At 31.6% G+C, this 25700-nt stretch overlaps 1 protein-coding gene and 1 pseudogene across 1 annotated transcript; both read left to right on the forward strand.

Annotated features, from left to right (window-relative positions):
* Positions 1-2872: 2872 nt before the first annotated feature.
* LOC113866861 lies at positions 2873-7082 on the forward strand (annotated as a pseudogene).
* A 5134-nt stretch (positions 7083-12216) lies between these two features.
* Positions 12217-24844, forward strand: LOC113850812 (glutamate synthase [NADH], amyloplastic). The gene is given in 23 exon segments (XM_027481344.1): positions 12217-12555; positions 12638-12757; positions 14184-14288; positions 14522-14674; positions 14942-15042; positions 15141-15237; positions 15713-15822; positions 16105-16208; positions 16280-16459; positions 16552-16895; positions 16988-17058; positions 17143-17612; positions 17707-18576; positions 18768-18922; positions 19142-19303; positions 19413-21014; positions 22025-22231; positions 22313-22581; positions 22819-23124; positions 23260-23527; positions 23874-24131; positions 24376-24635; positions 24637-24844. Coding segments are annotated over 23 exon segments (6585 nt in total). The 3' UTR covers positions 24671-24844.
* The last annotated feature ends 856 nt before the right edge of the window (positions 24845-25700 follow it).

Below are 25700 nucleotides of genomic sequence, written 5' to 3' on the forward strand. Positions count from 1 at the left end.
TACGAACTGCAAATATTCATAGCATTACCTAGTCAGAAAACAATTTTTACCCACATGACTTGGGTGGAAACTGGAAAGAATGATCGTTTTAGTTGATACGCAGATTTATTTATTGGAGTAATCAACTTTTGAAAGTGCGTTCCTTCAAATTTTGGTATTCTTAGAGGAGTGCTTAGTAACATGTTATTTGATATATTTTTAATTATTAATTAAAATTTACTAAGAATATAAATGTAAATTATTAAATTAAGAGTGATATAACTTAATGTATATTAATATTTTTTTCTTCATTTTAATTATAAAATACTGTATTTAGTAAATTTTAAAATTTTGCATTGTTAGGATAATTGGCTCATATAATCAACAAACACAAACTTGGTAGATATGTTAATGTAAGGTAGAGTAAATAAATATAAACTTAATTAATTCATAATTCAATTCTTAATTTTATCGATAATATACGATTCTAAAAATTATACTTTAGACAAAGGTGTCTTGAATTAAAGTCATCCGCAGTTAAAAAGATAATAATAAATGATCCTACTCTCAAATAATTTTTATATAGGAATTTAATATATATATATATATATATACACACACATTTGAATGAAGAGCAGAAGAACCGTTTGCGATTAGCTTTAAAATCGTAGAAAATCTTTGCTTGTTCCTTATTGGATATATTTAATACATTTTTTTATTTTATGTAATAGATATATAAATTAGTTCTCTTATCAATTAAAGTTTTTGGAGGAGTGATTTTTTGGGTATATCTATTACCTTACTTATATGTATATTATTGTTCATTTTTATATGATTTTTGTATAAAAATATTTTTTTTCTTATAACTATATTAATAATGAAAATATTTTCCATAATTTTTTTAAAATTAAAGTAACAATATACATATGCATGTGATAATAAATACTCTCATAATTTTTAATATAATATTGATGCTTCTTCCATGTTATAAGTGCCAATGAGTATGAGTATGAAATGAAACATAAGAGACATTTATTATAATGTTATATATAGGAAATTGAATTATATAGTATTTTTTTTAAAAGAATTTTACTTAATGATCACATTTGATTTGAGGATTAGTCTCAATTATATATAAGCATATATTTATTTAAAGTAAAAAATCGGCACTTTGTTTTGACAAGTAACTAAGTGTAGATCAAATCTTACACTTAAAATCTAAACTCTTGTGAGGGGACGCATTAAATATATGTATAGTATTAACGTTAAATCTTCGTCTAACATTAAATAATTAAGAAAAATAGTTTTTAATACATGATTTAATAAAATTTTTTAGGAATTAATTATAATTTTTTTCTGGGAGTGATGGTAAAAGTAAAGAAAGATTAAAAAGTTTTAAATAATTAATAAATGATGTGAAAAAATATAAAAAGTTTTTATTTTCTTTAATTAATCAAATTACAAAATTAGGTTGCCTAATTCATGCAAATGGCGAGTAATAATAATATGATCTAGATATATTAGTTAGAAATTTTATTCATAATATATTTATATAAAGTTTTCTTATAAATAAGAGAGAAATAAAAAATAACAGAAAGAACATCACAGACACACAAATTTATATAAAACATTCTTAACTAACATGATTCCTGCTAAATTTGTTTTGACAGCGACTTATTTAATTAAGAGGAGATAATTTTTTTAAAATGATTGAAATAATAAGAAATAAAATAAAAACTAAAAAGTATGTGTAGAAACGACTCATTAAATTATACTGCTTCGGGTTAATTTAGCAATACACACATAGATTGTGAGGCAATGCTAAAAAAAATGATAAACAAAAATCATTAGTTTTTCCTATTAACATTGGGGCAGATAATGTGATTTGGCTACTGCATAAAGTGGTGACACTTCTAAGGTATCAATATTTTGTTTATAAATTTTTTAGTTTAGTAAAAGGATAATAGATTATAAGCTAAGTTTTAGTAATAAAAGTTAATACTAAAGATCAAGCTAATTTTGCTTTTCACATACGGGGTGAAAAAATCTTACACGGCTGACATTAATTAAATGTTCCTTTTTACAGAATTAAGTATTAATATATTACATATCTTTAGCTAAATCTAATTTAGAAATAAATTAACTAAACATATTTATAATACTGATGTGTTGTATGAATATTTTTAAATATAATATATAAATAACTCAGATTTAGTAAGAAATGAGCAAATTTTAATGAAAAAAAAAATCAAAATCCAAGAGCATGTTTGTTTTATTTTTAAAAATAGTTTATTTTAAATAAAAATATATTCTTATTTTTTATATTTTTTTTGAAAAAACTCTTTTGAAAATAGAAACAAACATAGTCTTAAAAGTAGTTAAGATTTACTATTTATAATATATTTTGTCGAATTATGAGTTAAGTAGATATTAACAAAATTTATTGAGTATAACTTAACTGAAAAGATAGAAAATAGCAAATTCGCTAACGTCCTAAGGACAAATTCCACCATAACGGTCTAATGACAAATTCTAAGTAAAATAATTTTACTTATTCAGCAAATCTAAAAGTTTCCTGAAAATATGCCATGTTTAGAGGCTCTCACTGTTATCACTCTTTCACTGAAAATATATACTGTGATACAGATGATTTTTTATTCGATCATTCTTTTCTTGCACTACACGGACTACGGACTTAAGACACACAACAGTGATTTAATGGAAAATTTGATGCTTCAGTCAGTTGGAGGGAGCAATGGAATCGTCACTTCCTCTAACAACATTAGCCTTCCTCCACCCTGCGACGAGGACTCCACAAATCACGAGGTCCTTCTCTTTTTTTTTCTTTTAAAGCTAGTTAGCTTAGATAACCTTAACTTATAATTTAACATTGATGAGACAGAAATCTGGATGGAGAAAGTTTCCCTCGTATGTTGGTCCAGGATTTCTCGTTTCGTTAGCATATCTTGATCCGGGAAATAGTGAGTTTCTCTTTCTGTGTATTACACTTATGTGTGTATTTTTGTGTGCTTATGGGTTATTTGGCACTGGGCAGTGGAAACGGATCTTCAAGCAGGAGCTAATCACAAATATGAGGTATAGCATAGCATATAAGTTTTTGTTATATCGTAAGAAAAAAACGCTGCAAATTACTAAAACTGGAATGAATTACTGTATGCAGCTCTTGTGGGTAATACTTGTTGGATTGGTATTTGCTCTTGTAATTCAGTCATTGGCCGCAAATCTTGGCGTAACCACGGGTAAGAACCTAATTAAATACTAAAAATGTATGTATAATTCCTTCTTCGGTTAACTTAAATTTACACGCGCACACACCGTCTCTGTCTAATGAAGTTGTTTAAATGATAAAGAAAACGCAAGCCACTAACGTCCAAAATAAAAAGACTGAGAAAGATATAAAAGATCATGAAAAGTGGAGTAGCAGCGTGATGATTGAAATAAAAAATAATTTTTTACAATGTTATTTAATTTATTTATTTTTTTATCTAATAAAAATTATTATTGTGATTGAATTTTACAGGGAAACACCTCTCAGAAATATGTAAAGTGGAGTACCCATTATTTGTTAAGTATTGCTTATGGTTGTTAGCAGAGTTTGGTGTTATAGCTGCAGACATACCTGAAGGTTCTAATTTATTTTTTTTGCTATGTTTTTTTTTTTCCTTCCATTAAAATCATATAAGTAAAAAAATTAAGTCAAGAAATTTAGATAAAGTTTTTATTTTTAGAAAATAATTACTTTTTTAAAAGAAAAAACTTTATTATAAAGTTGACAATATATATAGACATAAATACAAGTTGAATTAACTATACACTTTTATACTCATTAGTTTTTATTCAAAATTCGATTGTTTCAGTGATTGGCACAGCATTTGCGCTGAATATACTCTTCCACATTCCGGTATGGGCAGGAGTTCTATTGACTGGATGCAGCACCCTCGTACTTCTGGGTGTGCAGAGATTTGGGGTAATTTACTTTTTTAATAATTAAAAAATATTATATAATTTAAAACATTATAAATTTATAGCAATGTTTAATTTTAATTTTTTTTCATTGTTTGTCAATTGAAAACTGATAAAAATTAACAAAAAAATAAAATAAAATTAATTTGTCTTATACTTAAATTTGGCTTACACTTCCATTTTTCTGCTTTCATGGAACTGCTACTATTATTAAACACTTTCTTACGGTCTCCTACTATTATATTTAAATATACTTATCATTTAATATAAGATATTTTATCTATTCAAAATTAAATTATTGTCTTTTATGATTCTTATCATTTGTGTAGTTTTAAAAATTAAAAAGAAAAAGTAAATTTCATAATTTTAAAAAATTAATTATAACTTTAAAAAAATAAGGAATCATTTATTTTATCATTAGAATTAATTTTAATAATATTAATTTGAATCAATATTATGTTTTAAATTTAACTTTAGACAAGTTTTATATTAAAAATAATAGTTTTAAAATTAGACTGATCATTAAATCAGTAAAAAAATTAGAATATGTTTGATTTTTGTTTTAAAAATAGTTTTCTATTTTTAAAATAAAACATAATATAAATTTGTATTATATTTTATTTTTAAAACAAAAATTAAATATGCTCTTAGTCTATAGTATATTAATTCAATTGTACTTAAAGCAAATCAAAAGAATAATAACAAAATATGTTTTTAGAATTATGTAACAAACTAATATTAAATTATTAAAAAATAAATTAACTGAAGTTTTAAATTAACATAAAATGATTACATTACAAATTTAATAAGATAAAAGAATATTTTATTATGAAATAGTCTATTTAAGCCAATTTTCTTAATCATAAATCTTATCTAATTTTGATGGATTTTGTCTAATTTGACTATTTTTTATTTTATAGTTTTTTTTGAACTGAATCGAACCAGTTAGTTAACTAATTTCTGATTCATCTAATTTGGATTTAATAACTACGATTAAAATATATGTAAGAGTTGGAGAAATTGATTATGTAAGTTAATTGGCATATACTTTTTCAACTACAATGTAGTTCAACTCTAAAAGGTCAAAAATTGACCTAAAGTTGTTTCTTTTAAGCTAGATAATAACTTATTAATATATATTTGGGGTGTTTGGACAGGTAAGGAAGTTAGAATTGTTAATATCGATCCTAGTTTTTGTAATGGCCGGATGTTTCTTTGGAGAAATGAGCTACGTAAAGCCTCCTGCTTCTGATGCCCTGTTGGGTGCCCTTGTCATGCCGTAAGTTAAAAGTTTCAATTTTTGTAACTGATTTAATGTATTAATACATCATTAAAAATAAATGTTGTTAACCAGTAAATTGATAAACATGTTAAAATTTTATTAGCATAATACACAATGCTCTCAAGTAAATTAAGTTTACATAATTATCTCTTTAGATATTCACTACCTAAAATTTTACTTTTGACAAAATGCAGGCACAATCTTTTCCTCCACTCTGCTTTGGTACTGTCTAGAAAAGTACCCAATTCTGTGCGTAGCATCAACGTAAGATAATTGAGAATAAGAAAGCCATAAATGACAAACTTATAATTTAGCTTTGCTAAGTACTCACACAACATATTTGTTTTATTACGCAGGATGCATGTAGATACTTTCTCATAGAAAGTGGGTTCGCATTATTTGTGGCATTTCTGATCAATGTTGCAATGATTTCTGTGACCGGCACTGTTTGCTCTGCTAACAACCTTTTTGTAGAAAATGTTGATAATTGCAATAATCTTACCCTTAACTCTGCTTCCTTTCTTCTCAAAGTTTGTAATTTGATTGTCATAGTCAAATTATAATATTAAGTTTAAGGATGAAATTTCACTTCAATTCATTATATACCTTTTGTGTTAGTTTTTTAATCAAAATTAGACTGAATAATAGTGCAATATAAAATTTGATAATCTACTGTAATATAAAATACTTTTTTTTCTTATCAAAGTAAAGCTCTAATTTTAATTAAAAAATAATATTAAAAATACCTAAAAAAACTATACTCAAATTTGTCCTAAATTTAATCTAACTCAGCACCAAGTTATCTCACAAGATGTTTATTGCTTATAGAATGTGTTAGGAAAGTCAAGCTCAACCATTTATGCCATTGTATTGCTAGCCTCGGGACAAAGTTAAGCTATAACTGGAACTTGTGCAGGGCAATTCATCATGCAGGTCATTTAGAAATATCATTTAAAACATTCTTGTTAAAATTTTTTAAATAACAAACATGTTTTAACTAAGGATTTATTAAATTGTGATTGTCGTTTATTGGTGCTATTAGGGTTTCTTGGACTTAAACATGGAAACATGGATTAGAAACTTGATGACAAGAAGCATTGCCATAATACCTACTCTTATTGTCACCATCATTGGTGGTCCTGCTGGAGCTGGTCACCTAATCATCATTACATCAGTTTGTATACTCAAAAATTTATTATTCTTTTTTGTTTAGTATATATATATGCATTAAATTATGCATGCACACTAATTAAAATTGTTTTGCAGATGATACTTTCTTTTGAACTTCCGTTTGCTTTAATTCCGCTCTTAAAGTTTAGCAGCAGCAGTACTAAGATGGGACCTTACAAAAATTCTATAATTGTGAGTTGTCTTTTTATCTTTTTTATATATAAATGCTAATTTAATTTAGGATACAAGAATAATATATTTTTATTTCATTATATAATAGTGGTTACTAGTCATTAACTCGAAGCAAAGCTAGAGATAGAGATATTTTTAACTAAAAACTAAAAAAATTGATATAATTTTTTTACAGATCATTGTCATCTCATGGTTATTAGGATTTGGGATTATCGGTATTAATGTGTACTACCTCATTTCTGCCTTTGTGAGTTGGCTAATTCACAGCAATCTACCAAAAGTGACAAATATGTTCATTGGAATCATAGTATTTCCTTTAATGACACTTTATGTTGTTGCATTAATTTACTTATCCTTTATAAAAGATGTTGTAAAGATATTTATAGAGACAAAGAATGAACCTGCAATGCAAACTCGCATGGAAGAGGGGTTTATGAATAATGGACAGCTAGAGTTGGACAATGTTCCTTACTGAGGAGACTTAGCTGATATCTCATTGCCAGAATAAGAGACTTAAGATTTAGAACTTTTAAAATCCTCTTCTTTTGGCAAATATATTCATACAGTGTGTTAAAGAATACTAATGTATCAATTATAGTTTTATAATAAAATATTTTATTAGTTGAAAAAATATTATCTATCATATAACATCCAACTTAATTATACTTTCAATTTTTTATATTTTATTTAAAAAATAGTTTTAAAAGTCATTATAAATAAATATGATTCTTAAGAATATAAATAAATTTAAATTTTAAAAAATAAAATATATGAAGTCTCTCAAAATTTAAATAATGACACTTAATATTTTCGCAGTAATTTATCTAACCTTTAAGCGTAAATCCATTTATAAAGACAAAGAACCCGCAATACAAACCCACGTAAAAAAGAAGTTTATATGATAATGGCGGCTAGAGGCTAGATTTGAGTCATGTTCCTTCTTGACTTTTATTCTGTTCGGTATCTGAAGGTTCCATGTGTCTCTTGGAATCACCGAAAGAGTATTATTGTGCATGTGAATGCCTACACATCCCTCCACTTATCAAACGGCCAGAACATTATCAAATTAAAGTTTTAAAAACAAAAGAAGATAAACATTTTATTTATTTATTAATAAAATTAAAACACACTTCTATTCATGATTTTTATTCAAATAAAGATAATGAAAAAAATTAAAATATTTATCATCATAATATATAAAAATGTTTCATCATTATTTTAAGCAATTAAAGATTCAATACAATATGTTGAATATTAATTAATTAACTATTAATACAATAATACTCTTAAAACATTCATAAACAATACTCATATAATAAGTACAAAAATCACATTCCTTAATGAAATGAATAGGATTATAAATAAAAATATATATTTAATATTAAAAACAAACGCTATCATTTCTTGTTTAATTGCTAAAAGAAAGATTAAAAATTAAAAAATAATTTATAATTATTTATTAACAAATTAATAATTCATATATGTCCATTCGTTTACAAAATTTAATAAGTTGACTTTTGAAGAGTTGAAACTAGAATCCGAAAGATTAATATTTTAAAGATACAAGAAATTAATGAAAAGAAATATATAATAAATAACATACCAAATATATATTGGAAATAATTATTTTAAATTCTCTTATTTTTTATATTTTTTTCTTAATTATTTAATACAATATATTTCTAATTATTTTATATTTTTAAAATAATAAATATATTATCATTAAATACGCAGAACAAGCCAATTTTATCATAAAAAAGGGTGCTAATAGTTTAAAAAAACTTATTTATTTTATAAAATAATACAAACATTATTAAAATATGATAAAATTCAATAAAATTATGATAAAAATGTATTTATATATTATTTTTTAACCACTTCTACTATATATATATATATATAATAACCACAGTATCTAGACAAATTAAAATTCAACATGGTCGTTACTTCTATGTCAGCCCGAGTCATCCATGCAGGGATTATGTCATACGTCAGAATAAAATATTAATATGTTAACATTGAAAAGAACCACACGAAACTGCTTCGATGTGCCGCATATGAGTTTTATATATAAAAAGAGAGTGACATAGACGTGGTGTTTTACACTTTTATGTATTTGTTTTTTGATTCTAATTTTAAAATTATGATTAGTAAATACTTTAATTTTATTTAATACATTTTTTTTAACTTATACACATTATACATGATAAAATAAATAAATAAAATTGTTTATTAACAAACACAACTTTCTGTATACGAGTTTTAATTATATTTAATTTTGTACAACTTTTAAAAATAACATTAATATTTATTTAACACTTTTTTTTATTATATTACATTATCTGTCATATCTATTATTTCTTTATTTTCTCTTCTTATATATATATTCAATGGAGTATTTATGAACCATTGTTTTTTTCCTTTGACCAACTATAATAACCACAGGCAAAACCAGCTGCGGTTCAGTATTTTTTTTTTCTTGGGACCTAAAATATTGAGAAATCAGTGGGACCATCAGCAGTGGAATTCCAACTGAGGCCCGTTCAGGGTAGAGTTAGGGATCTGCGTCTTATATATAGTAATAATGTATATTCATGTTGTATGCTAATAAAATTATTTTTTAGTATAATCATTATATTATTAATATAAAATAAAAAGGTCCATATTGACAGTTTAATTTTTGTTAGAACAATATTCTTGTTACCGTACGTATGGCATTAAATCTTGATAATGATATTATATTGGCACATCATAATACTTGTTTAAATGTTTTTAATCAAGTAATGTAAACAAGGATAATAATAGTGTGTCAAAACTAGTAAGCAAGTAGATGAATTATATTTGTCTCTGGATGGAGCTGAGGAGATATATGATCGATTTGTGACCATGCATATAGCAAAAATATCAAGAACATGATAAAGAATGGTTGATTCGTATAGTTAATAGACAAAAAGATAAAATTGATAAACCTTTAAACAACGGGTCGTTATCGTTGCTCCTGATTGGATGATCGAAATAGTATTATAGTTGAATTATGAGTATATGACAACAAAATATGGGCCATCATTTTGACTTATTTGGATTCTGATTCGTATCATTTTATGAATCTATAACTGAAAACAACGCCCGAAATTTTTATACTTCTTTCCACTCACATTGTATACTTTTAAATGATATATGTTTAACATATTTAATTATTATAATTATTTGGTCAATATAATAATTTAATTGAAACGTAAAGATTGTATAAAATGTTTTACCTGTCGTTCAATCGTGCATTGTCATGTAAGTATTTTTTTTTATTTTTTTTTTATAATTAATATAAAATTTACACTTATTGTATATTTAAATTAGTTGACTTTATAGAAGTTTTTATATTGATAATATATTTAAATTAAATTCTTAATAATTTTTTTACAAAAAAATATTTATAAATTAAAACATCATTAAACAAGTAGTTAATATTTTTTAGATTTTTAAAATAATATATTTAAAAAAGGGGTTAAATACGCAAAAGACGGATAATGTGAGATAAAAAAAATACACAACAGAACTTAAATAATTTTCTAAAAGCATAAATGTGAGAGAATCTAATAAAATCATATATTCATTTATTATTAATTATAATAATTAACAGTTAGAAAAACTAGGTGATGATTAACATGATTTAACATGTCATGACTCATACGAATTAGTAAAATGACTTATTATAACTACTAACAAGTTCAATCATGTCCTCTCAAATTAACGATATGATGAAAAAAGTTTAAGTGAAACTTTGCTAAAATGACTAGTTTCAATCATTTTTAGCTTCAGTCCATTGTCGACTTTAGTGTTCATCGGCATAGATGGTCGACGAACAAGAATTTTGTTCAACATTTTCAACCTTTTTTATACATTTTTTTTTTGCTTTTGGTTCCTCCATATTTTCCTCTTTCTCATTGGAGACCTCAGAGAGGACTTTTAATTCCATTAATTAAATTTTCATCTTCATTATCAAAAATGTCATGATTTAAAAAGTTAGTAGAAAGATAAGGTTGAACAGGTGATTCGATAGAGATGGAAGAGGTATCACAGATTGGCCAGGTAATATTTAATAATTCAGTGAAGGAAAAAAATGTTGAAAACTAGTATTACCAGGGTTACAACAATGAATGTAATTATAACAACAAATTACATTCATTAATTAGCTTTTTTTTTTCTAGATTTAACGACTATAATATAATAACTCATTCATGCACTATTTAATTGTTAAATCATGCTAGTCTATACTAAAAGAATTATATAAATAAATTCAAATAGAAGGAAAAAGTTATGTTAATTAAAAAATGTTTTTCTAATTAATATTTATAAAAAATATTATTGAGAATAATTAATTAATATTTTTAATATTTTAAAATTACAAATAATTTATGTGTTTTGTGGAAATAAATAGGGGATGTATTCTTTTTTAAATATTTTTGTGCCCCCTAAATCTTGCAAGTTGGAGGAAAATAAAATAAATATTATAATGTTTTAATTATTAAATGATTATATATAATTTTTTAATATGTACTAAGGATACATTGTTTTTTAAAAGTGTTCCTAACCTACTCTCTCTAATATATTATTAATTATTTGTTAAAATTTATTAAAAATTATGAAATTTATGTAATTTATTTTAAATTTAATAATTTTTTTATTTTTAGTTTTATTTATAATATATCAAAAAATAAAAATTAAATAAAATTTTTACTTTTTTCGCTCTAAATTTAATAATTATCACCTTTTTTTATAAATTTTAATTAATAACTATTAATATATTAAAAATATATTAAGCAGTGTATTTTAATAATTTTTTAAAATTTTATAAAAAATTTAGAAAATATTTAAATAGTATATATTATATCATTTTTATTTTATCTTACATTCCCTTTATTTTTCACATTTATTTGTTTCTTCATCCAAAACCGTTGGTGGCATTTAGTAAACGAAAAATGAATAACGTCATGTAACAGTCTAACGACGCGGTGGGACCCATGCACAGCGGTTTTAGCGTGCCGCATATCGTATATGACAGTGGTCCATAATTAATTATAGGACTGCTTTGTAATTACACATTATATTACTTAATTAATTAATGTAATCGATACTAATAATAATAATAATAATAATAATAATAGTAACAGTCACCCTTTCTTTCCATTTCATTTTTCTTTAAAAGATAAATTCCAACGCAAAATGGAAACACACACTCCCTCACTCTATAAATTCGGCATCTACTTCTGCTGCCCCCACTGATCCCAAACAAACCGTCATTTGGGGGCGGCGCAGTGTTCGCTTGCTCTATCTTCGTCCTCGTCCCTAATGTTTGCTTCTGAAACCATTTTTATCTTTGTCTCTGCAATCTGCATGCGAACCAACAACACCTTCCACTTTAGCTGATCGTTAAACGCAAAAAGCATCACCTCGTTTCATTTCATTCCATTCCCGTTACGCTTACCTGTTTCTCATATCAAAATCAGATCTGTTACAGTTTACGGAAGGATTAAAGTGGAAATCCAAAAGAATAATAAAAAACGGAGCACTCTTCGTTTTCCCCCTCCCTGTATTGACAATCTCCTTAAACGATGTCGTCTTATCTCTCATTTCTAACGCTTCCGGCTTGGTCGGCGAGCACTTTATCACCGGCGAACAAGAGGGCGCAGCTCAATGAGCCATGTCAAGCGAGAGCGAAGAAGTTTTTGGGAGCGCGATTGCGTTCGAGAAGCAGGGGTCTCGGTTCGGAACGGCTTCACGTTTGGCAATCGGAGGGTCCGGGGCGGTCTCCGAAGCTGAGGGTGGTGGTTCGGTCGGCGTTGTCCGCTGTGCCGAAGCAGCCGCTCGGGCTTTATGACCCAGCTATGGATAAGGACTCTTGCGGGGTGGGATTCGTGGCGGAACTATCCGGCGAAAGTAGCCGCAAAACGGTTAGTGGGACTTTGCCGCATGCATGTGAATGTTAATAAGACGCGGTTCTACGTTATATGAGTACGTGTCGTTTTTCTGTAGGTGAACGATGCTTTGGAGATGCTGGTGCGCATGAAACACAGAGGTGCTTGTGGGTGTGAACCCAACACTGGAGATGGAGCCGGGATTATGGTTGCTTTGCCTCACCAGTTTTACAAGAAGGTGTTTTTTTTTTTTCTAAATTTTTCGGACTCGTGATTTTACTAGCTCGATTAATAATTTTTATGTTTTCCGTATACTGTATTTTTCATTCCGATAAAACGATTTTGAGATTTTATCAGCTCTTCTTATACGACTTGTTTGTTTTACAATTAGAAAATCAATTCTATTACTTTTCAATAAAAAACATATATTTCAGAAAAGTATGTCCTTCAGAATAATTTATGTATCTCAATTAGGCCCAAAATCCATTTCATCGAAATCAATTATACTCAACTTTAAACCAACGTAGCACATAATACTTCTACTTACTGTTTACTGTTTTTTATTCGGAAAAAAAGATTTTTTTTTTAGAAATTACATTTGTATTATTACTTTATACAAAAGATAATTGATATGATAAAAAAAATAGAGACAAAGGGAATAATGTTTTAAAAAAGGCCATATAAATATATTTAAGGAGTAATATAGTTTTTTTATTCAATGACTTCATGTACGGATCCTTTTATGCGTTTTCGAGATTCAGGACGAGCTATATTGCTTTATCATCTCTCTTTTAATTTTTGTTTTCTGATTTGTTGCACTCTGCATTTTGTTGAGCAACGAAGAAGGTGATTGGTTAATTTTTTTTAAAAGAAATAAGTTTTTTTATTCCAGCTTCCTACTACTTATTTATGTATATGATTTAATGCACTACATCTAATAAATATAATTTGATTCAAAGTTATAAGATCAAATCCATAGCATTTCATCTTTCTTCGTATATTCCTTTCAAAACATGAGTGAATGTAGATTATCATATTATATACATATGAATAATTTATATGTCTGGATTTTGGTACACAGAATTTTTTTTATTATATAATATGATTTAATGGAGATCTTTTTGATTAATAGTATTTTTAAAAATTTAGTTTTTAACTAAATTTAATTACGTCACATAATTCATATAATAAACCTCACATATAGCGAGATAAAGTTCGGTTTTTGTTGTATAATATGATGTGATGATTGGATTGTTAAAATTCAGATATGCCAAAAAGCTTGCCCAAGCATACAAATCGTACACTTGAAATAAGTGAACTAAAGAGCATAGGAATTTGTTTTGTTTTTTCTCTTACTTTCTGAAATCATGGAAATAAATTTCATCTTCTATATAGATTTTCATTAGTGCTTTTCTATGGCATTTTTACTTGGGAATCAGATTAATATTAATCTCCACAAGAATTTCTCACTATAATGGAACCAAACAAGAAATAATTCTTAAATCCATCCATAGAGGTTAGGACTCATTCGTAGGTCTATAACTTCTTAGTGGAGCACTATGGATCAAAGTATGCATGAATTTTTATTTACTGATATTTGATGCAGTGTTTTTCTCCTTTTGTATCTAAAGGTCGATGTTTGTAATGGGTTTGACTGTTTGCAGGTTGTGGATTTCGAGCTTCCGCCCCCAGGGAAATATGCAGTTGGCATGCTTTTCTTGCCTACATCTGACAGTCAAAGGGAAGAAAGCAAAAATGCATTTCAAAAGGTAATATTAATTCGTAATTTCTTTGTCTTATCTAAATACTACTTTCCAGCATGATTGCTTTTGAGTTCAACTTGATTTCGTCGCATTACTGTTATCCTACAGAAGTTATAATTGAAAATGACATGCAATAATCACTATTTTGTATTATTTATTTTTGCATTAAAATTACTTTGGTATATTGATTTTATTTCTAGAGGAATTTCTTTTTAAACATGCTGTGCTTTTGTTGAAAGGTTGCCGAATCTCTTGGGCATTCTGTTCTTGGTTGGCGTTCTGTGCCCACTGATAACACAGGATTGGGCAAATCGGCCCTGCAGACTGAACCAGTGATCGAGCAGGTGTTTCTTACTCCAAGTACTCAATCAAAAGTTGATTTGGAAAGACAGGTACCTAACCTTTTCTACATAACAAGGGTGGAATGACTTCTACATTTAAATGAACATAAGGTTGAAATTGAGTTCTTTTGAAAGAAGCAAATTCCCAAGTAAATTACAAAATTACACATCATTAATTTGGCATGATACGCTAACAAAATTCACAGGTTAAGAGTAAAAAAATAGAATTTTTTATGTTCAATTCATTTTGTATGATTAATTTGAATGAGATTTGAATAATCAATCTTCCATGCTTTATAATTTTTTCCTTTCATGCAGATGTATATACTAAGGAAGCTTTCCATGGTTGCTATAACATCTGCATTAAACCTCAATTTTGATGGCATTACAGATTTCTATATCTGTTCACTTTCATCGAGGTGTGTTGTGGAAAAGGGACATTATTTTTTGATAACTAATCATGGTCATTCCCAATCTATTCAGTTTCCTATTTCAAATGGTTATCCAATTTGTACAGGACTGTTGTTTACAAAGGTCAGTTAACACCAGCTCAATTGAAGGATTACTATTTTGCAGACCTTGGCAATGAAAGGTTTACGAGCTACATGGCCCTGGTAATATATTGCCCATTAACTTAATTTCTTTCTCCACTAACTCTATATACTCCAACAAACAGCATGGGCAACAACCAGTAACTGAAGAGATGCAAGGTTGGGGAATGACTTCTGAGGCATTGAGGTTTGAATGATCTCTTAAGTTCTTCCGCTTCCTTGATTACTATTTGAATTTGGATGCAATGGGTGAATTGGTAAGACCGTACATTATGAAGATAATCATGTTTGCAGAAATTTCTGCTGATGCTCCCTGTCTTTAGTTGATAGTCCGGAAGACAATTTCATGTGGTGGAGGGAAAAATCATTTTGGTGAAACTGGAATAGGATTTTCGGAATTTCAACTGGCACTTCAGTATATGTATATTGAAGTACTTGGGAAAACATTTTCATTTATGCTCTTGATTTTCTGCAATAATTTATATTATGAAGTAAGAAGTAGCCATAAATATTGACAATTTGGATATATGATGTGCAGATTCATTCAAGATTTTCAACAAATACTTTTCCTAGTTGGGATCGCGCTCAACCTATGCGTGTATTGGGCCACAATGGAGAGATCAACACACTTAGAGGAAATGTTAACTGGTATGCCTTGTATAAGTATTGCTGTACACTAGTTTAAGACAAAGAAGAACGAATACTAAATTTCACTTCAAATTTAATTTAAATAGATGTATCAGTAATATCCCAGTGCAGCTTAAATGGATGAATCTGAGAGTTAATGCATGATGCTTGTCTTCATTTTTTTTCTTCTAAATAATGGCTACCATGAGCTAAGTTGGCAGGCATGCTAAAGTTATTTTGAAATAGGTGTAACAACATTCGGCAGGATATTACTCATGCTGACAAGTTGGAAATATTTTATAGGATGAAGGCTCGTGAAGGCCTACTGAAGTGCAAGGAGCTTGGTCTGTCAGAGAATGAGTTAAAGAAGTTTTTGCCTATTGTGGATGCAAATTCATCTGATTCTGGTGATATTTTATCAGAATGTACTTTTATTTGTTGGATATGTTCATATACTGATGTAGTTTTTCCTCTTCAGGAGCCTTTGACTGTGTCCTTGAGTTTTTGATTCAGTCTGGTAAAAGCCTTCCAGAAGCTGTTATGATGATGATTCCTGAAGCATGGCAAAATGACAAGAATATGGATCCTCAACGTAGAGCATTTTATGAATACTTCTCAGCCCTCATGGAGCCATGGGATGGGCCGGCTCTTATAGCATGTGAAATTCCTGGACAGATTATTACTTCCTTCTTATGTAACAAGCCTGTTGTTGTGGATTCTTAGTTATGTATTGACTTAATATTATTGCAGTTACCGATGGTCACTATCTTGGAGCAACATTAGACAGGAATGGGCTTCGACCAGGCCGCTTTTATGTCACCCACAGTGGACGAGTTATAATGGCAAGTGAAGTTGGGGTTGTAGACATTCCTCCTGAAGATGTATGGAGGAAAGGAAGACTAAATCCTGGCATGATGCTTCTGGTGGATTTTGAGAAGCATATTGTTGTAAATGATGATGCTTTAAAGGAACAGTTTTCATTGGCAAGGCCATATGGAGAATGGATCAAAAAGCAGAAGGTTGAACTCAAAGACATAGTTAATTCTGTACATGAATCTGAAAGAGAGCCACCAACCATAGAAGGAGTTGTGTCAGTAAGTATAAAATAATAATCCATATGAATTTATGAACTTTGCATGAATTTCTTATTGGAAATTCTCACTAAAGCATTTTCCATGAGTTACAGGCATCTGGCGATGATGTGAATATGGAAAACAAGGGAATTCATGGTTTACTGGCTCCTTTGAAAGCTTTTGGGTATGTAACATCCATCTTGAATATTTTCTCTATTTTATCTACTGTATAAGAAGGAAGTGTTTTTATATTACCTTACTCAAGCAGATACACAGTTGAATCCTTGGAAATGTTATTACTTCCCATGGCAAAAGATGGTACAGAACCCCTTGGGTCAATGGGAAATGATACTCCATTAGCTGTCATGTCTAATAGAGAAAAGCTCACTTTTGAGTACTTCAAGCAAATGTTTGCCCAAGTGACAAACCCACCTATTGATCCTATTCGAGAGAAAATAGTCACTTCCATGGAATGTATAGTTGGTCCAGAAGGTGACTTGACAGAAATCACCGAGGCACAATGCCACCGCCTTTCCCTGAAAGGCCCCCTTTTATCCATTGAAGAAATGGAGGCCATTAAAAAGATGAATTACAGGGGATGGCAGAGCAAAGTTATAGATATAACATACTCAAAGGACTGTGGAAAGAAAGGGTTGGAGGAAGCCTTGGACAGGATATGTGCTGAAGCACATGATGCAATTAGTGATGGCTACACCACCCTTGTGCTGTCTGATAGAGGTATTATATTATACTTTTGTTGCATAGATAAATATAATTTATATGCTTCACTTCCATCTAATTTATTTGAATCTAACGTTGCATCTTGCAACAGCCTTCTCAAGGAAACGCGTTGCTGTGAGCTCCCTACTGGCTGTTGGTGCTGTCCATCAACATCTAGTCAAAACACTTGAGCGTACTAGAATTGCCTTAGTAGTAGAATCTGCTGAGCCACGTGAAGTGCACCATTTCTGCACACTTGTTGGCTTCGGTGCCGATGCTGTATGCCCATATTTGGCTGTGGAGGCAATTTGGCGACTGCAGGTTCATGGAAAGATCCCACCCAAAGCAAGTGGTGAATTCTACTCAAAAGATGAGCTGGTTAAGCAGTACTTCAAAGCAAGTAACTATGGAATGATGAAGGTGCTTGCGAAGATGGGAATATCTACTTTGGCCTCTTACAAAGGTGCTCAGATTTTTGAAGCCCTGGGTCTTTCATCAGAAGTGATTGACAGGTGCTTTGCTGGCACCCCAAGTCGAGTTGAGGGTGCAACATTTGAGATGCTTGCTCGTGATGCTCTTAAATTGCATGAGTTAGCATTTCCTTCTCGGATCTTCTCTCCTGGAAGTGCTGAAGCAGTAGCATTGCCAAATCCTGGGGATTATCATTGGAGAAAAGGTGGTGAAATTCACCTGAATGATCCGCTTGCCATATCAAAGCTTCAAGAGGCTGCCAGAACTAACAGCGTAGATGCATATAAACAGTACTCTAAGCTCATACACGAGTTAAATAAAGCTTGCAATTTGCGGGGACTTTTGAAATTTAAAGAGGCAGCATTGAAGATTCCCCTTGATGAAGTAGAGCCTGCTAGTGAGATAGTTAAACGGTTTTGCACTGGGGCCATGAGTTATGGATCAATATCATTGGAGGCACACACAGCATTGGCAGCTGCTATGAATAAGATTGGAGGGAAATCTAATACAGGTCTGTTTTTAAATAAAATATGGCAAATTTTTTTTTTGGGGAAAAAATCTCAAGTTTGTTTCCAAATTTTTTTCTTCTTTTTATGAAAATGGTTTATGAATTATGATAGAATTTGTGCCTAAAAACCTTTTATTTTCTTGTAATTTAATTATTCTAGTCTACTCAATTTTGTTGTGCAAATCTTTTCATAGGTGAGGGAGGTGAGCAACCATCTCGTATGAAGCCTCTTCTAGATGGCTCAATGAACCCCAAAAGGAGTGCTATCAAGCAGGTTGCTAGTGGGAGGTTTGGAGTTACAAGTTACTATCTTACAAATGCTGATGAATTGCAGATAAAGATGGCCCAGGTAATTGTCAGCATTATCATGTTTGGATTTGGGGGTACTGTTCCTTTTCCTTATATACACTAAACTAGTCTCTAGCCCCTGCACTGTTGAAGTTAAGGTTCAGTTGGAAGATGATACTGACACTTAAAAGACACATCTGAGTGTTCTTGAATGCATAATTGATTTTTTTGCTGATGGTAGAATACTAGAATGGTATTGTTTTAACTCTGTTTTCTTCAGGGAGCAAAACCTGGTGAGGGTGGTGAACTACCTGGCCACAAGGTTGTAGGAGACATTGCTGTCACTAGGAATTCAACTCCTGGTGTAGGACTTATCAGCCCACCTCCTCATCATGATATTTACTCCATTGAAGATCTTGCCCAATTAATTCATGATCTAAAGGTATGTTCATATCTAGCTGACTAGCTTCAATCATTTTACATTGGGTGCTTTTGGTTGAATTTCTTGTCTTTGGTGTTCCTCCTTCTCAACCCTCTTTGTTAATATGTAGAATGCCAACCCTGCTGCTCGAATTAGTGTGAAGTTGGTATCTGAAGCTGGAGTTGGCATAGTTGCCAGTGGAGTTGTTAAAGGCCATGCTGATCAAGTGTTGATCTCAGGCCATGATGGAGGTACAGGAGCATCCAGATGGACTGGCATAAAGAATGCTGGTCTTCCTTGGGAACTTGGCTTGGCTGAGACCCACCAGACTTTGGTAGCTAATGACCTACGTGGTCGCACAGTTCTCCAAACTGATGGGCAACTCAAAACAGGAAGAGATGTGGCCATAGCTACTCTTCTTGGAGCAGAAGAGTTTGGTTTCAGTACAGCTCCACTCATTACTCTTGGTTGTATCATGATGCGCAAGTGCCACAAGAATACCTGCCCTGTTGGCATTGCTACACAAGATCCAGTCCTAAGAGAGAAGTTTGCTGGAGAGCCTGAGCATGTCATTAACTTCTTTTTCATGGTAGCAGAAGAAATGAGAGAAATTATGTCCCAGCTAGGGTTTCGGACAGTTAATGAGATGGTTGGCCGTTCAGATATGCTTGAGGTTGATAAAGAAGTCATTAAAAGCAATGAAAAACTGGAGAACATTGACCTCTCATTATTGCTTAGACCTGCAGCTGAACTGCGGCCAGAAGCTGCTCAATATTGTGTGCAAAAACAATATCATGGTTTGGACATGGCCTTGGATAATAAGCTCATACGTCTGTCCAATGCTGCTTTGGAAAAGGGTCTCCAGGTATACTTTGAAAGTCCAATCTATAATGTAAACCGTGCTGTGGGAACTATGCTAAGCCATGAGGTGACTAAAAAGTACCACTTAAATGGTCTTCCAACTGACACCATTCATATCAGATTTAAAGGCAGTGCAGGCCAGAGCTTTGGTGCATTCCTTTGTCCTGGCATCACTTTGGAACTTGAAGGTGATAGCAATGACTATGTTGGTAAAGGATTGTCAGGTGGCAAGATTGTAGTATATCCTGCAAAGGGGAGTACCTTTGACCCTAAGGAGAATATCGTAATTGGTAATGTGGCTCTATATGGGGCCACATCTGGTGAGGCATATTTCAATGGGATGGCAGCTGAAAGATTTTGTGTGCGTAATTCTGGGGCCAAGGCAGTTGTGGAAGGTGTTGGTGATCATGGATGTGAGTACATGACTGGTGGAGTAGTTGTTGTGCTTGGAAACACAGGCAGAAATTTTGCCGCAGGTATGAGTGGGGGAATTGCTTATGTTCTTGATATGGATGGAAAGTTCCTATCTCGCTGTAACCATGAGCTAGTAGATCTGGATAAGGTTGAAGAGGACGAGGATATTACTACTCTTAGAATGTTAATACAACAACATCAGCTTCACACAAATAGTGTGCTTGCCAAAGAAATTCTTGCTGACTTTGAGAATCTCCTTCCAAAATTTATCAAGGTGTTCCCCAAGGAGTATAAACGTGTTTTGGCAAGTATGAAATCAAAGGAAGCCTCCAAAAATGCAGCGGAATCAACCTCAAACCATGGAGAGAAGCAAGATGAAACAGAATTGGTGGAGAAAAATGCTTTTGAAGAGCTTAAGAAACTGGCTACTGCATCGTTGAATAGGAAGCCTCATCAGGTAATTGCAAACCTTTTTTATGAGGTGGGATCCACTTACACTGCACATAACTCTTAGTACACTTGCATTCTTTATGGATGTTGAATTTCGTTTATCCAACTTTTGAATAAAAGGTTATTATGTAATAAATCAGAATACAAAATTTCATAAAATTTAAAATTAGTGGTTGCTTCATTAGACAATTTAATTTTAACTTATAATATGTTTTTGAAAAATATGCGTAAACTTCAAATGTTAGTTTACATATATATAGATGTCTAATTTATCTAAATTTGGTGTATATGATCATTAAGATAATACTATATAATTCAATGGTTGCATTGGGTAAATTTGCTTTTTATAAAATGCTATTTAAGAAGTGCAAATGTGCCCACTGCCAAGTCTAGGTTATGTTAGTAGATCCCACCTGTTGTGTTTTTTTTTTTTTTTTGTGTGTGTGTGTGTGTGTGAGAGAGAGAGAGAGAGGTAAGACTGATCTCCTGCTCTTTTGTTCCATTAGCATTCACATTAACGTTGTTTCTTCAGAGTGATTTCCTTCCTAAAATTTATCAGAAGTTATATTTAACAAAAAAATGTAATTTGTGTTGTTGGCACAAATTGATTCCTTGTAGGGACGGTTGTATAGAAGTTTTACTTTCAAGTCTCTTGAGTATTTTATTGGATCAAGAAGTAGATGCATTTTTTGTCAGCTATTAATTTACTATTAAAATTATTATGACTAAGGAAAGGGCTTTTCTTGCCTCTTCTTTACTTTAGGCCTTGGTAAATGATTTTTAAACAAACCTGATGAATGCTCTGCTGGATAATATCATGATAGAATTTCTCTATTAGTAGGATGTAGACATGTAGTATATAATATCATGATAGAGTTTCTCTCTTGGTGGGATCCAAGAGCCGCATAATATCCTCTCTTGTTGCTTGACTATGAATAGCTGATTTACTTGTAAGATATTGATCCCTATATTACTTCTTTGGCTGATGCCTCTGAATATGTGCTGTGGGTTGAACAGGCTAAATTGTCAAAGAGGCCTAGTCAAGTCACTGATCCTGTTAAACATAGAGGTTTTGTTGCTTATGAGCGTGAAGGTGTTAAGTACAGGAATCCCAATATTCGAATAAATGATTGGAAGGAAGTGATGGATGCGAGGAAGTCTGGTCCACTTATGAAAACCCAGTCAGCACGTTGCATGGACTGTGGTACTCCTTTCTGTCATCAGGTGTGCATTGCCCCTTTCATGAACCTTTCTTTTTTATGACTGCAATTTTTAGACTGAAGATACTTAAAAATAAACTTGCAGGAAAATTCTGGATGTCCTCTTGGTAATAAAATACCAGAATTTAATGAGTTAGTATACCAGAATAGGTGGCATGAAGCACTGGAGAGGCTTCTTGAGACAAATAACTTCCCGGAGTTTACTGGTAGGGTATGCCCAGCACCTTGTGAAGGTTCTTGTGTTCTTGGTATTATTGAGAATCCGGTATCTATTAAAAGAATAGAATGTGCTATCATAGACAAGGCTTTTGAGGAGGGTCGGATGGTACCACGACCTCCAGCTAGGAGAACTGGGTATGAAATTTTTTTTCTTATTTGACTTGTCTTCAATTTCATTTCCATTACTTATGGTGTTCCATTTCAAATAAGTAGGTATAAAATATACAATCCACAAGTTGTTGTGCAGTGATTTTCATTTATTAAACTGTTCAACTTTGTTGTGGTTATTAGTAATATTAAACTGGCCATGAATTTTGTTACAATTATCACTGAGATAAATAGTACCGTTAGTCAATATCTTCACTGATGCAGGAAAAGAGTGGCCATTGTTGGAAGCGGACCAGCTGGCTTGGCAGCTGCTGATCAACTGAACAAAATGGGTCATACAGTAACTGTGTATGAAAGAGATGATAGGATTGGAGGGCTTATGATGTATGGAGTTCCCAACATGAAAGCCGACAAAGTGGATATAGTTCAGCGGCGGGTCAACCTTATGGCAGAGGAGGGAGTTAACTTTGTGGTGAATGCTAATATAGGTCATGATTCTTTATACTCTCTTGATAGGCTTCGAGAGGAAAATGATGCTATTGTCTTAGCTGTAGGAGCCACGAAACCAAGGTGACACATATTGCATATTCTTATATATATTATTATTGTTTGCACTTTTAGTTCAATTTAGCGTGGAATGGATGTATATTAGAAAATGGAATTGTTGTAGTGATGCTTGAACGGAGGTTTTACTTCTTAATGCAGGGATCTTCCAGTACCTGGGCGGGAGCTATCCGGAATTCATTTTGCTATGGAGTTTCTTCATGCAAACACTAAAAGCTTGCTTGATAGCAATCTCGAGGATGGCAACTTCATTTCTGCGAAGGGAAAGAAAGTTGTGGTCATTGGTGGGGGTGACACAGGCACTGATTGCATAGGGACATCCATTCGGCATGGGTGTAGTAGCATCACAAATCTGGAACTTCTCCCTCAGCCCCCAAAAAATAGGGCCCCAGGCAACCCTTGGCCACAGGTTAGATCCTTTGGTTCCTGAAATATTGCTTGTTTTTATTCTTTGCAGCACATTTGTCAGCATAGACAGCTTGAGAAATTGGAGTTTTCTCTGTACATCAACCGACGCCGTTAAGTGCCCTTTTAATTTTAATTATGGGTAATTTTGCTCTTGAAGTTTTCTATTTACATCAACTGATTCCTTGAAGTGTCCTAGAATGGCATGAGATCAGTTATAAGTTCCTGTAACTGAAACCTCTACCTTAAGCAAAATTGGTTTCTCGAGAATAACTGAAGAAATGTCATTTTTTTTTTCACGGTAATTGCGCTTGAGCTTTGTTTAACTACTGAATGTTTCTCGAATACAGTGGCCTCGCATATACCGTTTAGACTATGGGCACCAAGAAGGTGAAGCTAAATTTGGGAAAGATCCAAGATCTTATAAGGTATTGACCAAGCGGTTTGTCGGCGATGAAAATGGAGTTGTGAAGGGACTTGAAGTGGTACGTGTTCGCTGGGAAAAGGATGAAACTGGGAAGTTTCAATTTAAGGAAATTGAGGGCTCCGAGGAGATTATTGAGGCTGACATAGTTTTATTGGCCATGGGATTCCTTGGCCCTGAGTCCGTAAGTATTCATAATAACTTGATATCTTATGTATACAGAAGTTACTAAACTGAACTTGATATTATGGTGGTAGAAAAGTCGAAAGAAATCGATTGTTGCTAAAAGAAGTTAACAAGAATAAATTGGATTGTAATATAGCCATAGTGATTTTAGCTTTACTCGAATAATGTTAGATGCCTTCAGGCAAATGATGTCTCCATTAGGAAATTGCTAATTACTGATCTTTCTGCTCTGGGTTTTTCAGACAATTACAGAAAAGTTGGGTATAGAGCGAGACAATAGGTCAAACTTCAAGGCAGAGTATGGTCGCTTTTCAACCAGTGTTAGAGGGGTCTTTGCCGCTGGAGACTGTCGGCGTGGTCAGTCCCTGGTGGTGTGGGCAATTTCAGAGGGACGGCAAGCTGCAGCACAAGTTGACAGTTACCTCATAAATGATGAAGATACAGAGCACAACAATATTGATAGGAATCAGGGCGAACTTATCAAGGAGCAAGAGGATCTAACCTAGAGGCACCGGAGCAGTAGCAAACACACGGTGATGACTTAGTAGCCTTGCGTGATTTTTCGTTTCGTACTGCGCACTAATTCCTACAGAGAAAATAAATGTGGTTCCATAGGTGAGGTGAAGTTTCATTGGTCTACCATAGGCATTATAAGTTGGTAGTTGCTGTGCCAAATAAAGGAAAAATAGTAAAGGAAAGAAAATTAGTATAAGGCAAAGCAAAATGTTTGTCTTCTGTTTGGTGGTTTAATGGTTCAAAGTTATCACACAGAAATCTTGTTCATAGTTTTTATGCTGAAGCTTTCGTGCCGGAAAGGTTAGCTCTTAGTTAATTATTGCATTGTGGGAAATGAATGTACAGTTTGATAATTAATATTTAGATTATTGTTTCCATTTTGAACTGCTTTGAATGAGGATTAAGGTTCTTGAATATGTGATGTCTTTATTTAATTTTCTTAATGAAAACGAAACGATAAGTTTTTCCGATGGTAGCAAATAGCTTGGGAGGAAGTTTCATACATTGATTAGTTGAACGAGGGAAATAATAACCAGAAATTAGAAAGTGCATGGATTTGGATACACTTAAAAGTTATGCAGACTACGGATTATTAAGCAGTTAAATCGACAAATTTGGAGGTTTCTATTGTATCACTTTGTTTTGGGTATTAATCTATTTGCAAACCTGGTAGGTAGCGTGGTACAACACACAGATGCCACTCCTCTGAAGTAGCAGTGATAATTCGGCAATTGACTAACGAGTATCACACCATGAAATGCGACAAACTAGCAATAGCCTTTCATACTATAAATCTTCAAATTGAAATGGCGGATATTCCATCGTGCTACAAATGCTCCGCTGCCTTTTCAAGTCAACAGCTAAAATGGACTGGCGCTTGAATCAATTTCTCACGCCGTGACAGAAGTTAATTGCACCTTTGATAATCTATAAAAACCAGTCTCTCATAACGTGACTGAAATTAATTTTGGTACACATTCTAATCCAATTAATAGTTTAAAATTAATTTTATCAAAATTAAAAATAATCTCACTATTCAATCCACTGCTTC

The sequence above is a fragment of the Abrus precatorius genome, unplaced genomic scaffold (genome assembly GCF_003935025.1).
Source record: "Abrus precatorius isolate BTA unplaced genomic scaffold, Abrus_2018 Scaffold10, whole genome shotgun sequence".
In the NCBI taxonomy this organism is placed as follows: Eukaryota; Viridiplantae; Streptophyta; class Magnoliopsida; order Fabales; family Fabaceae; genus Abrus; species Abrus precatorius.